At 45.6% G+C, this 14,184-nt stretch overlaps 2 protein-coding genes across 4 annotated transcripts in view; one reads left to right on the top strand and one right to left on the bottom strand.

Moving 5' to 3' along the window:
- Positions 1–115: 115 nt before the first annotated feature.
- On the bottom strand, positions 116–14,168 carry CCDC40 (coiled-coil domain 40 molecular ruler complex subunit). 3 transcript variants are annotated; one of them, XR_012663437.1, is made up of 20 exons: positions 13,874–14,168; positions 12,925–13,044; positions 12,076–12,207; positions 11,509–11,680; positions 11,157–11,347; positions 10,551–10,634; positions 10,243–10,462; positions 9,247–9,404; positions 8,286–8,408; positions 7,790–7,911; positions 6,810–7,053; positions 6,519–6,701; positions 4,947–5,192; positions 3,972–4,185; positions 3,256–3,425; positions 3,041–3,132; positions 2,351–2,471; positions 1,376–1,684; positions 1,087–1,245; positions 116–472 (listed from the first exon to the last, which is right to left on the bottom strand). XR_012663437.1 is itself a non-coding variant. In XM_075111651.1 (20 exons), exons 2-20 carry the CDS (start codon positions 13,021–13,023, stop codon positions 227–229), a joined length of 3,165 nt encoding a protein of 1,054 aa, XP_074967752.1. In that variant the 5' UTR covers positions 13,024–13,044; positions 13,874–14,168; the 3' UTR covers positions 121–226. The 3 variants fall into 3 exon arrangements, 2 of the variants coding, with proteins under 2 accessions (XP_074967752.1, XP_074967753.1); XM_075111651.1 differs by having other exon boundaries at positions 121–472; positions 1,496–1,684; XM_075111652.1 differs by having other exon boundaries at positions 121–472; positions 1,496–1,684; positions 11,157–11,314; positions 13,874–13,979.
- The window catches only part of TBC1D16 (TBC1 domain family member 16), a 32,968-nt gene continuing 32,765 nt past the window's right edge, over positions 13,982–14,184 (top strand). The window contains exon 1 of the mRNA XM_075111658.1: positions 13,982–14,104. The gene's annotated coding sequence lies outside the window, so the exon portion shown is untranslated. The remainder of the gene's footprint in view (positions 14,105–14,184) is intronic.

Below are 14,184 nucleotides of genomic sequence, written 5' to 3'. Positions count from 1 at the left end.
TCAAGGCTGCAGCTGCCCGCCCCGAGCCCGGGCAGGAGGGGAGCGATGATCCCGCCTGCGGCAGCAAAAGTGACATGTAAAAAGAAACAAAAAATAGTTGCAATCCTACTTCTTTCATAAATATTACACCGTACACAGGTTTATTTTTATATTAATTCGTTTACAAAGTCTGCGGCCTCCAGCAGAATGAGAACAGATGGTTGTATGTATTTTGTCCGCGTCTCTGTCAGTCTCCTGGTGAGCCGAGCCTGGATTCCAAGCACTGAGCGAGCCACTGGAGAGCCTGTCGGTGCTGAGGATGTTCCTGCTGGATCTGCTGCACAATGGCATTAAAGGCACGAAGCCGGTCCTGCAGTTTCTGCTGCTCGTTTCTCCAGGCTTGCTCAGTGCGGCAGAGGGGAGCGTACTTCCCTTCCTTCAGTGCCTGCAGGTGCTTCTGGCGTGTCTGGGAGGCCACAATCTCCAAAAGGTTCTGAGAAAAGCAACAACAGACATTGCTTTGACAGCAGGCTGCGCACAGAAAAGAACTAAGAAAACAACAGTGAAACCATCATATTTTGAAATGGAAGGGCTTAAGAAGGATACTGCTATGAAGTCCCCATTATAACAGCCAAACAGCAGCCCCATTCTGAGTGCTGTAGAGGCACAGTCACATGACAGAATAACATAAATCAGAGAAAGACCCGTGCATACAAAGGCAACTCTTCCCAGGATGGAGTTTCAGCAACTTAAAAACTTCATAGGAGGTCACTCAAGACCTTGAGCTGGCTCTCAAATTTGTAACATAGTAGCCAGCTAGCGCTCACCAAGGACAGTTGTCGCTAGACACTTCCAAGACACTAACCATGTCCTTCAGGCTGATGTTTCCAGGTGAATGCTGCCTCACTAAGGGTGCGAGTGCTGCGCCAACTCAAGACCCCTAGGAGCCCTCAAAATGTGCTCAGCTAACTTAAAGTGTTGCTAAAATTACATGCCAAGCATGCCTGGTTCAGGATGGTGGTGAGACCCAGAGACAGGGAGCTGGCAACAGAAGAAAGCAGCAGGTCCTACTTGGCTCGCCTGCTGCAAGCAAGTGGATGCGCTCACCCATCGTTTCTTGTTCCGAAGCCATTCTGCGTCTGAATGGAGCCCATCGGACTCGGCCTGCAGTCTGCGCAATTCTTGCTGCTTTTCCAAGAAGGTGGCACTAAGGGACACTTGCGTGCGCTCCAGCTCCAGGATTTTTTTGTTGCAGTCTTGAGTGTTCTGGGAAATGGAAGAGAAGAAAATGGCGGATTCTGGTTCTTTAGTTCACCTGCATTCCCAGCCACCTTCCCAGAACTCTTTTTCCTTTTTTTAATGAGCTTCCAAAGCCTGCCCCCGTGCAGTGCTGTACCTGGGCAGGCGCAGGGACCGCGCACCGACACGCCCTGTGTCTGCGCGAAGTGCGCACTGGTGCTCGCTACAAGGGAATGCAGGCTACGTGAACTCTTGCAGCCCTGCTTTACTTGCTCACCTTCTGGGTTTCGCTGATCTTCTTTCTCAGCTCCTGTTTCTTCCGGTGAAAGTCGCTCCTGCTGATATGTTTCTTATCCGTTCTGTTTTGACCCTCTCCACGAACTGCTATCGCCTCTCTACGAGAAACAGATGCCTCCATATCACGAATCATCTTCTCCTGCTGCTTCATCAGCCGCCCATAGCAGACCTGCCGTTTGTCAAGATATAAAATGGGCTGAAAATAACGAATAGTTACAAATAGCACCTAACTGAAGCCTTCTGTGTGGCACACCTCATCAACATAAACCAGATACACATGACACGTGAGCCTTGGCAAGCCAAATTTGCTCGAAATCCAAACCTAGTTTGCCCTGCGTGGATCTGGAAAGCAGAGGGCCGGATTATCAACTTGTCTAAAGTAATCTTCAACATGTTTCACTGGAACTCATTAGCAATAGCAAAAGCAGAAGGGCAGAAGTATCCCGAGAATGAAAGGGAAGAGTCGCTTTGCCAGAAGAGAGGAGGCTTCCCTAACCAGTGATTAAGATGATGCAGTATTTAGTAATCAACATTTCTTTGCTTATAAATTAGAGAATAAAGTGGCAGCCATATTACATTTGAAATAGATTTCTCATGTATATCTAGGTTCTGCTGCAGCCTATTACATAGCATGTGCAAGGAACACAAGGTGCATGCACGCTGGATGGATTTAATTCAATGTAGCTGTAGGGTGGTAAGATTTCCAATATGCTATGGCCTTGAAGATGCTATTTCTCCAGCCTGTTTCTGATCTCCTGCCTTATGTTTCAGCAGCTCCAAAGCTGAATATGTTGTGTGCAGCTTCCCCTCCCAGTCCTCTTTCCCAGTGGCTTACTTGCATCTTGTGAATCTCGGTTCTCATGGCTTGGATTTCGCCTTGTCCTGTCTCAGAATCCACCGCTGCACGCATCTCTCTTGTCAGCTGGATCTTTTTCTCCCATAGCATGATTTGCTGCCTTCAATGACAGAAAGGGAAAGCAGTGACTTTGTAAACAACAGAGAGGACGCCCTCTCTGTGCATCAGTGGCAGCACACTCCCCAAATCAATTCTGAACACAGAGTTGAATGGTTCGGCAGAAACTAAGAATTTGCAAATGGGACATATAAAGGGGCAGCCACAGCGTGAAATCAGACAGGAAGCTCCACAATTTAGAAAATGGCATGACGACTGTAAAAACAAGCAAGCCCAGACTGACAGGGGGACGATGGACCCCAATTAATTTCCCAGTGCAGTACACACTCTCCGAGCTACTGGTGGAGGAGATAGCATGTGGAGCCTTCGCATACAACATCCAGCACAAGCATGCTGGAATTGTTAGAGCCAACATCCTCTCAGCTCTTGCTGGTTCCAGAGTCCAGAAACCTGTCAGTTTCTGCATTTCAAAAAGTCATTAAACTCCTTTCATCTTCTCCCAGGACAGAAGCACATTTGCTGTTGTTGGGTCAGTTTGATGACTGGAGAAAAAAGGTAACATACAAAAGTTCAAAGACTGTGGCACAAAGCAAGAATCTCTCCAGTACCTACTCTGCTTCCACCAGGCTGTTTAGGAGTCTTTCCTTCTCCTCAGTCAATTGACTGTGCTTCTCCTGCATCTCAACTGATTCTTTTTCTGCTGCCTAGAGGCAAAACACATAAACCAATATAACATTATCAGACTGAGAAAGGTTTACAGGATCAATATTTGCCTCTGATCTGCATGGGAGGTTGAGACCTGGAAATGAGACGTCAAGACTCCGTACCTTGAGAGAGCGTACAAACTCATTTTCTGTGATAATGTTGCCATATTGCAGTTCCTCAAAGCTGTTGTTGTTCTTGTTGATCAACACATTCAACTTTATCAAGTCATTTGACATGTTCCTCATGTGACGTTCAATGTCTTTCTGTTCTTTTGTGACCTGCTGAATTTCATCTACGGGTGAACAGAAGAAAGTCTTAAAACTCCCAGGAGCACTGGGTTGAATGCAGGCAAGGTGCAACAAACTGCTATTAGACCAAACAACGCTGCATGCAGAGCCACCTGTGTCCCACCTACCCAGCCAAAACCTTCTCTGTCAGGCCCAAAAATCAAATAAGGTTTTGCAGGAGACTACTGTGGAAAAGAGTTGGTTTTGGCCAACGGAAGTGCCATCATTGGTGGGGGCACTCAACTACCAACTACTTGCAAACTTTATTTAAGAAGCATAACAAGTGACATGGTCACTTAGGGTTCAACTGTGTCAGTTAAGACAGCAGGATCAATCGTTGTAGGAAATAATGACATGCAAAACAGCAGAGGGTGCCTGGCTTTTAGCTCCCGAGAATAGTACTGGGGTCATTTGCATTATTGCTCACACATATATAGGAGCACTGAGGGCAGTCTTTGGTGAAGGTCTGGCATTACCCGTCTGTAAGCGTTCACTCCCTTTTTTGTCCCTTCATGGACGGGCATTTTATGAAGAATTAGGGAATGACTTACTTTCAGTGCGTACTTTCTTCTGCTGCATTATTGTGATCTGTTTCTTTAACATATCCAAGGAGGCTATTTGTTCCTCTCGTTCATGTGTTAACTTCACCAGCTCTTTCTGCAGATTGAGCCAGTACTTCTGTAGTGTCATCACCTCAGAATTATATTCTTCTACCTGCTTGGTCAGCTTGTTGATCTCAATTTCCAAGGGTCCCAATTCTTGCCCCTGTATGAGGGCAAGGTTTGAGATTAATCAGACAGAAGCTGCTGGAGTACTTGTTTATAGCGTCATTGCAGAAGGCTGGTCCAACTGCTGGGATGCCTACTAAATACTGCAACTACACCGTTATTTTGTCAGTTGGTTACTCCTTGCCTCCATTTCCCATGAATTGGATGGAACTAAAAACTCCTGACCTCACAGGAACAAACGAAACAGAAACCAAAAAGGTGCTAGACTGTGGGGAAAGGGCCTCCTAGGTTTTTAAAACAGGTACTTCTGGACATTCAAAAGTTTGTGAAGTGTATGCCACAGTAATCATTTTTGCACTGGTATCCATAAAGGTCTTACAGCTCACGGCGCCTGGGACAGATCCGGGTATCATCTGAAGGGGGACAACCATCAAACAGCTTAAGTCACTCTGCTTGTTCCAGTCTCCCCTTATCAGTCTTTGCAGATTTTATAATGACACCCTATTTACTCCCAGAGTATTGATGTCATTCAACGCCTGGTGTAGACAACTCCCTGCAGAAACCTGTGCTAGGCACACCCACATTTCACAACTCCCCAATGCCAGCTCCTCTTTGCATGCATTAAGAACTGTTTGACAAATGTAAACATGTACATTAACTAGCGCAGCTTTTAAATCACAATACCGATGCCTGAAAGTTTTTACTATCCAGCACTTATGCAGCTACATTTATCAAGGGCATTTGTGGTCACCACAAAGAATAAAATAAAGTTTGGGATTGAAAAGTAAATGTACATACCCCCTGCTGAGAAAGAATCATCTCCAGCCTCTTCTTGTACTGGCTGATGACCCCTTGCTTGTTCTCAGCCAGGATACTGCACTTTGCAATCTCACTTTCCCTGCAGCTGATCAGATCACAGATATTTTTTATTTCCTTGTCCAGCTCACCAAGTGTTTTTTTGAGAATTGTAAGCCTGCAATTGGTATGAGTTGTATTCAGAATAATCTGGGCCATATCATTCTCAACCTTGGAAAAGTGCAGCTCCTAGGAATATCAACAAACAGAAAACAAATTACTGTCACCAACAGCAACTCATTGATTTGTAATGCCTACTTATCCAAGCACAGGAATCGCAGGATTTAGATTCTACTCCCAGGTCTGTGCTACAAGCTGTAAGCAAGCTACTTACCCTCTGTGTACCTTTGTCTCTCCATCTATTGACAAGAGATAGCAATATTTACCTCTGCCACAAGGCTGCTGAAAAGCTATAAAGAGCCTAAACATCCCCAAACCCTTTAAGAGACCACACTCATCACTTCTGCAATTATCTTCCCTGCCCAGATGCCTCTAGTTATCTGGCTAACAGTAGTAGGACATTATGATATTCCACCTCCTCCACTGTGCCTGAGAAACGCATCCCTCGCCTCACAACCGCGCTAGCCAGAAAGCATGGGTATGCCTTTTGTTTGAGTGCAGCATGAATGCAGCCAGGTAACTTCCCAGAGCCTGTCTGCTCTCTGTCTTCTGCACAGCCTGGACCACACTGCGAGAGGTTACAGTTCGGTCTTTTCCAAGTCCATAGTCTCTGGACTATATTTTACTGTGCAACATAGGTGCTAATAGGAGTAAATGCAGAGTATCCACTTGTTTGTGTATCTGTTGGAAAGCGGCGTGGAGGGGCCTTTCTCACAATGAAAGCCAACCCTGGAAGTCTTCCAGTTGCTTACAATATGCACCCAATTTAAAAAACCCAGGGGGAAGCTGAAGTAACCCGTGGAAATATAGAGGTATGAGCGTGCTGTGTTAGTAGCAGCCCACACAATACAATAAGTACTATGCTGAATCTTCTAGTTTTAGTATCTGTACAAGTTACACACTCCCAAAGAGAGCAACTTCTCATGCCATGGAGATCTGTGGGTCTGGTTTGACTGTTCCTTGGACTGTAATCCTTATTTGGGAAGTGAGAGTATACCTGTACCGCATTCGATTTGATATATACTATATTTGCAATGCAATATAGTATAAGTTAGTTTAATGTGGAGTATAGAAGTGCCACATATCCACTGTCCTCCTGCAATACATAACTTAAACCACTTTATAGTAAACACTCCCAGGATTCATCATTCTGCCCCACTTTTTAAATAAAGAAAGAATAGTATGTTAGGTGTCAGGGCGTTTTTGACCAAACTCTCACATACACAAGAATCCTGCAATAACATCACTGGAAGAACTAAACTAAGGTTGCAAACCCAGCAGATCTCCAGCTGCAGACCTGAGAACCAAAATGAAGACACTCACAAAACACACTGGAAAAACAGTGCTCTAGGCTGTTTCCTTCCCCTGCCCTCCCAAATGGAAGAGGTACCATACCAGATCTGTTTTTCTCCTATGAAGTTTTGCAGCCAGCTGTGAGAAGTGCTTTGTGGCTTTGCTAGACATCGTCTGGTCCTGAAGCTTTGACATGATTTCTTTCTCCATCTGCTCTTTGGCATCGGTCCCTTTCTCTATATCCTTACTGATGGACAGCACCTCATTCAGACGAGCAGCTTGATCCTAAAAAGTACGGAACACAGAGACAGGATCACTACAACTGTTTGGGGAAGGGGATTAAATACTTGTGTCCAATTCAAAAGGATTCTTCTTCCAAGTTATTCTTCTCACCGTCTTGGTCCTGTTGAGGGCCTGCTCTGTCTCATGGAGAATGCGAGTATAGGTACCAGATTCAACCTTCAAGGCCTCCTGCCTTGAAACGCACTGGGCAATGAGTTTCTTTGTCGTGTTGGCATCGTTCTGTGAACGGCTCAGGATGGTGACAAGCAGCTCATTCTTCTCTTCCTCCTTCCTGATTGACTTTCTACAGCCATGGATATCCATTTCTAGGGACTTCAGGTCATGTCTGTACTTGCTGGAGAGGCGAAGAGGATGTAAAAATCATCACAGGGTTTGATTCATGTGCTGAATAGTCATCTACAAATTCCTCTTTTCACACATTATTGCAGCAACAACTGACCAAGAAGGAAGATCTTTATAAAGGCTAGGCTGCTGTGACAGTGCAGAGTCATCAGAAGACGGATGGAGACATTAAGATTTAAAAGGAAATATATGTAGGAAAATTAATTCCTGCTTTCAGTCCTGTCCCCACCCCCCCTTCTTGCCAGGATGCCGCCGTATAAAAGCGTATTGTATGTTCTCAGAAAATCAGTCAAGTTTTAAGACTCCAGATGAAATAAACACTTCCTTTGGCAACAATAGGAAGGTTTCCTGAAGATTTCTAGAGGCATCACAGAATCCTAACTGAATTTGATAGATAAATCCTTCTTGCTGTTTAGTTCTTGGGATTGAGAGATGTTGCAAAGGTGAAGGAATGTTTTTAAAGGAATAAAATAGGACTAGAAAAAACTATAAAAAGCTTTAAAAAACACACATTTTGAATGGTTGTGTTTTGGATAAAGAAAATAGTAACAAAGAACTGTACTTCTTATCCTTTAACCTTATTATGTGCTTTAGAGCAGCATACTTGTTCTGTCTGATATATCCTGCACATACAGTAATAAACCTGACAGAAAACATAGTGACCCTTTTGAATCCCTCCTGTCCAAATTATTTGAGGTCTCTCCTGGGACTCTTTTCAGATACCACACCTCAGCAACTCTTGTGCGGCAGTACAGGCCTCATCTCTCTGCTTCAGTCCAGCCAAGCTGCTCTTCCAGTGGTCCATCAATCGCTTTTTCTCCATGTTAATAGCCTGTACCTCCATACAAGCCTAGGGAAGAGAGAGTTGGTAGACAGGATGAATCTATACTGTGCTGGAAAACCAAATTCATGTTACAATGCAGTATTTTTCTTCTGTTCATCATATGCTGGGCAGGAACAGCTTTAATTAATAAGTGTCTGGTTTGTTGTCACACCAGACCACAAAGCATAGGTCTGCAAGAAAAAAAAACATGCTGAGAAGGTGGGGGAGGAAGTAGTTTACAGGCAGTTCTTCAGGGGAGGCGGGGAAGTCTCCATTCCTGCAAAGAGGAACCAACCATACAACTCTGGCCTAGATTGTACATACCACATGGGCATGAGCCAAAGCGCTCCGTCCTTTCCAGAGGGAAATACTAACCAGAAGTGAAAAAAGCACCCTCCTACCTCATTTACTGCTTGCCGAGTTACTTTTGTGTCCTCTGCCTGGGCCACAAACTGAGCTTCAAACAGAGCAATCTGTTCTTGTAGTTCATAGGCTTTTCTTGTCAAGCGGTCTACCAGAAGGTCCTGAAGAGTCAGAGCCAAACAGTTCAGGATGAGCAATATAATCTCAGTTTTAACCCAACTGTATTCTACAAGAATAACATAGGCTAGAAAAGGGATTAAATTGGCAACTGGATTAGATTTGATTCCTACTGAAACTCTTCCATTCGTATACAAATGACTCATGAATATGATAACTTTCAAGAGAATGAGACCTTCTTTGCTGATTTTTTATTACTCCATTTGTAGTGGTAAATTGATCCTTCAGATCGGCAGCAGCATTAATTCCTGTCAGCATGGATTATATTGTGCCACCTCTCCAGCAGCTGGGAATCTTAATACTTTATGTTTTAAAATCCTTTGTTAAAAATCATCTAAATCCATTTGATTTCAAATGTATGCATGCACTTCTGCATTAATAATAATCAGTGTCTTGCTGCAAGCAGAAGGCAGCAGAGGGAGCTCCAGCACACCAACCGGCTCAGTTCATTTTCAAAGTTCGCTTTTCATTGTGAAACTCATTGTGCCTCCGAATAATGTTGATACTTGGGCATGAGATACTTCTTCACCCAATATCTTTCTGCCCCCGCACCCCCTTTGCTTGAGTGAAGAGTGAATTACTGTCATAAAGCTTGTCAAAAACCTTTGGGCCGTACCTGCCCCTATCTTGGTGGTAGAGATTCTTCTCATTTTTAGAAAAGCCTGTGGATTTTTTTCAATTATTTGGGAAAAATATACCCACACATCTTCCATAATTCAGTCACAATAACCTTCCTTCTGGCAAGGCAGCGTGTCCTCCAAGACTCACCACTAACTGTCATCTGTATTTATTTATTTTAAAGCAGACAGTTTTACTTGATACCTGTTTTTTCTTTTCCACCTCAGCCTGGACTTTCTCTGCCTCAGCCTTCTTTGTCGACCGTTTCATTAGTAAAATATTATGACGCATATCCTGGTCCATATTTTGCATGTAGAAGAGATGCAAGGCCAGGTCTTCAACCTGGGCCTGCATTGCAGAAACTGGGGAGGCAGGAGGAAAAATATTTACAGAGAAGTACGTTTGTAGGATACACTTAAACAGAGATAAAAGGAAAAGAAATATAGAAGAACCCAAAGCAAAACCCACACACGTAACAGCTAAATCAGCCCTCCCTGAAGTAAGAATTTACATCAGCTTTGGAGTATAGCTCCACAAGCAAAGCTAAAAATCTTTGTAAGCAATTCCTTGACTCCCAGCACGTAGAATCCCAGGAAATCAAATAAGGGGCCTCAGGAGGCTGTGAATCCACTCCTCTGCCCCAAACCAGAACTGCCTCTGTCTCAGTCCGTTGAATGCTTCTCTAATTTTTTCAGTAACCTGCAAAAACATTCTAGGCAATTCCTTTTAATGCTTAGCTATGCCTGCCATTGCAATTGTTTTACTGTTTCCTATCCAAATGCCTACAACACAAAAAGAATGAGTCAAGTCCATTTCTTTGGCTGGAACGGGCTGCCACATGGATGCTGCTGTCGTACTCCTGGATGCCCCTCATGACCTACGATCTTTGCAATCTCACCACACCCTTACAGAGACACAGGCAAACATGACACAGTGATGGGAGTTTTCCTCCTGCTAAGCACAGAACAGCCTACCTGCCAGGAACGGTTTTCATTTGAGTCCTAAAGACCTTGTTAGAACATAGTCTTAGAAACAATAGAAATTACATGGCAACCAGGAATATCTGTGAAACTTTTAAATGAGTGCATTATTCCTGATTGATTTTACTGTGCTTTCCAATGCAATGCTTGACTTATATTCAAATTAATTTCTCCACATAGTACTAGAATTAGGAAATATTGCAAGGACTGCCTCAGTCACCTTTCTTGCGTTCATCTTCTGTGCTCTGACACACTTTCTTGTAGGTCAGCCTGAGGGCCTCCAGTTCCTCTTCCACCTGCTGACGCGCTGTGGCCGTCTGAGAACAGCGGTCATGGCTCTTCTCCAGTTCCATCTGCAGACGGGCCAGCTGCTGCTGCGCTCCGTAAAGAATCACCCCAAGCTCTTCTCTATGTACTTTGCCCTTTTTCGTTGCTGTCCTCTGCAAACACAAGAGGAAACCAGCTATCTCGCTTCAGCTTGGACAGGGAAGGGCTGCTGTGGGAAGGCAAAGTAAGAATGCTGTATACCAGTTCCTGAAGCTCTAGGTTCACTTTTTCCATCTGCTTAGTAAGGTGATTCTTCAGGGCATCCTGGAATCTTCTCATCAGAGGCTGTAAAGAAGTACAGCGTTGATAAACTTTAGCATACTTGTGTAAATAAATTATGAAGAAACCTTACTGCTACTCCCACTATTAGATAAAACATCATATTTTCTGCCATAGACATTTGCATTCTTATTTTAGCTACAACCACTGTAACAAGTGAGAAGAGTTATATACTGGGTATTTGTTGACATCAGAAAGTGACTGCTGAGAATATCTGAAAGTCAGAAACATATAGGAAGGGCTACATCTGAGAACACGCCACTCATTCTTGCTGCAAGTACTTCTCTTTCAGGAGTACCGAAGAGTATCAGATTTGCCCGCTACATTGCTTACATCCGAACCTGCAACTTTGGGGTTAACACTGAGTGAACAGACACATTCAGGAGCTAGTACTTTTGCAAAAGCTATTCTTAAACATGTAGTTTTAGCGTACAGCTAAGCCACTGCTTACAATTTACCTCACATGTTTTATACAAACAAAACTATTAAGTCTGCAAAGAAGAATGATGAGATTTGAGGACTTCTCACGTGTTCTGGATCCAAGACAACCAGTTTTGTTTCTTCTGTGGTTTCTTCCCTTCTTCCACTTATTTCACGTTCCTCAGATCCAGGCTGCTGGCATTCCTTTTCCCATCTCTGGTCACCATGCTCACTAGTAAGCTGACCAAACTGCTCAAGGGCAGACTCTGAATAGAGAGAAATGCGTTCTCCAATGTTACCTGGACCCCACCACCGAAAAAAAGAGAAAAATATAAAGACTTAGATTTCATAGTATTATGCCTCCAGCTGGACTAACAATGATCAGAAAGGGAGAAAACTAGAAACTCTGCCTGATAGATGGTATAAAGTATTGTACTGTTAATAAGGAACTGAATAATACCTGACTCTGTGCAGCTGTTTAACTCCACTGACAATGCAGATGCCAGCAGAGGAGCTCCTGAAGATGTACGGGAAGAGTTTCCTCTGTCTGTTATTGGCTGCTCCATGTCACCCAGTTCAGGAGGACAACTGGCTATTTCCATTCTGTCTGAGAAAGTCTCAGGAGATTTTTCCTGAAACGTAAAATCCATCACCTGAAACAGCTTTTCAATCTAACTCTCTTTGCTCCTAAAAATCTGCCTATTTTTGTCATCATGAGACATGAACAATGCGAACGAAGAATCAACAAGAGGCCTTTGTTCTAAAATCAGCACACAGATACACTGGCAAAGCTGTGTCACTCCAGATTAAAAACACAATCTTTTCACATATTTAGCATAACAACAGAACCCCTCCAGTTTTGTCAAAGTTTTTTTATATTTTGTGCCTGATCAATTAGCTTCTCTCCATTGCAGTTCGGATTGGTTTTGTGTTTTCAGCAATAAAACTGCAGCAGGAGAATGTGAAGTTAAAAATACTGGTCATGCATTCTGTGATTATGATTATATATATTATTATAGTGTCTCACTTCTGCAGAACCCACAAACAGCTCTGTCGCTCCACAGACTTCTCTTTCTGCTGGAGGAAACGTCTCTTCTTGGTCCTCCAGAGGAACAAACTCTTCCTCTTCATTGTTGTTCCTGTTCTCTGCCTCTATGGCCTAGCCACAAGCCAGGCAAAAAGCAGAATAGTAGCGTTATAACAGGTTGTGTACTTTGTTTAATGTTAATGCTACAGCATTGTAACAACTGCTTTTTGTTTTTCACAGGGTACAGAAGTTTAATTTACAAGTTTAATCTCATTCACAAAAACAGTCACCCAGCTAGCATTAAGATAGTAAAGATCATGACAAAAATTCTACACACCACACTTAATTTAACATGTGTTTCTAGCTCACATCCATTTAAAAAATGCCTTTAGGGATTTACTAAAGAAAGTCTTCCAGCTTGCACTACACGTAGCCAAATTATTATCTTCTTTCTTTTTAAAGAGACACTGTTTTATTCCATATCATCATTTGCCGAATTCAAATATTGTGCAGTACCAATGGAAGGAAAAAAACTCATCACCAGCAAACCCCAGAAAAAAAGCCTGAGTATGTGCATCTACGAAATGTGGATAACTTTCTTTTTAAAGTGCTTACTGCAGAAATGTGCTATTTAAGAACTGAGTGAGAAACACCTACTTCAAGATACTGCTGACACATGGGACAGTAACTATATTTACTTTCTAGTGGGTTTTTTTTTATATGCAGGGCAAGACTGCAATAATTGCTTGCTTGATTTACTTCTTCCCATGAAGCTGCTTCCATTAAGATGTTGCTCTGTAAGGAACACAAGGGGACATGCTGCCCTGTAAACGGTTCAAAGGAAATCACCTCCATTGCAAGATGCGATGGAACTCTGATTACATCCCGCACAGCGGGGCCAAATTCCACCCCAGATCCCTCTGCTGCAGCACCGGGGGCCTCCTCCATGGTGCTGGGGCTGGCCTCTGCCTGCAAACAGAGCATAGAATCACAGAATCATTAAGGTTGGAAAAGACCTCTAGGATCATCAAGTCTAACCATCAACCCAACACCCCCAGGCCTCCTAAACCATGCCCTGAAGTGTTTTTTGAACACCCCCAGGGACGGTGACTCCCCCACCTCTCTGGGCAGCCTGTGCCAGGGCCTGACCGCTCTCGAAGTAAAGACATTTCTCCTAATACCCAATCGCAGCCTCCCCTCATGCAGCTTGAGGCCGTTTCCTCTCATCCTGTCACTGGTGACTTGGGAGCAGAGACCAGCCCCCCCTCACTCCAGCCCCTCTCAGGCAGCTGCAGAGAGCAAGAAGGGCTCCTCTCAGCCTCCCCTTCTCCAGGCTAAACCCCCCCAGCTCCCTCAGCCGCCCCCCAGCACACTTGTGCTCCAGACCCTGCCCCAGCCCCGCTGCCCTTCTCTGGACACGCTCCAGCCCCTCAAGGCCCTTCTTGTCCCGAGGGGCCCAAACCTGAGCCCAGCATTGGAGGTGGGGCCTCCCCAGTGCCGAGCACAGGGGCCCCATCCCTGCCCTGCTCCTGCTGGCCACACCAGCGCTGACACAAGCCCGGGGGCTGGTGGCCTCCTTGGCCACCCGGGCACTGCTGGCTCATGCCCAGCCGGCTGTCCCGCAGGAGAGGGAGTACCGGGTCAGCGCCCGGCTCCCCGGGTCCGCCGTCTGCAGGCCGCCCCTCCGCCGCGGGGCCGGGGCACGCCGGGGGCCGGGGCACGCGGGGCCGGGGCACGCGGGGCCGGGGCACGCGGGGCCGGGGGGCGGCAGCAGGCCGCAGCGCAGCCCCGCACTCACCCGCCGCCGCCTGCACCATCTTCCCGTTACTAGGCGACGCGTCAACACCCGGTCACGTGAGCGCTGCGGACCGCACCACCTCAGCCCGCGGGGAGGGGGACTCGGGCCGCACCACCTCAGTCCGTGAGGGGAAGGAGGGGGGGCGCCCCTCGGGCCGCGCTACCTCAGCCCGCCGGGCCCGGGCGACGCCCGCGGCATCCCGGCCGCGCCAGCCCCGGTGCGGGACAGCAGGTAACGGCGCCGGGGGCCGGGCTGCGGTGTGTGTGGGGGGGTCCCTCTTCACCCTTCCCTCGCCGAGGCGGCCCCGCCTG

Source organism: Phalacrocorax aristotelis, chromosome 16 (assembly GCF_949628215.1).
Source record: "Phalacrocorax aristotelis chromosome 16, bGulAri2.1, whole genome shotgun sequence".
Taxonomy (NCBI): domain Eukaryota; kingdom Metazoa; phylum Chordata; class Aves; order Suliformes; family Phalacrocoracidae; genus Phalacrocorax; species Phalacrocorax aristotelis.
Note: the sequence above shows the minus strand (reverse complement) of the source record. Positions and strands in the feature narration are given on the sequence as shown.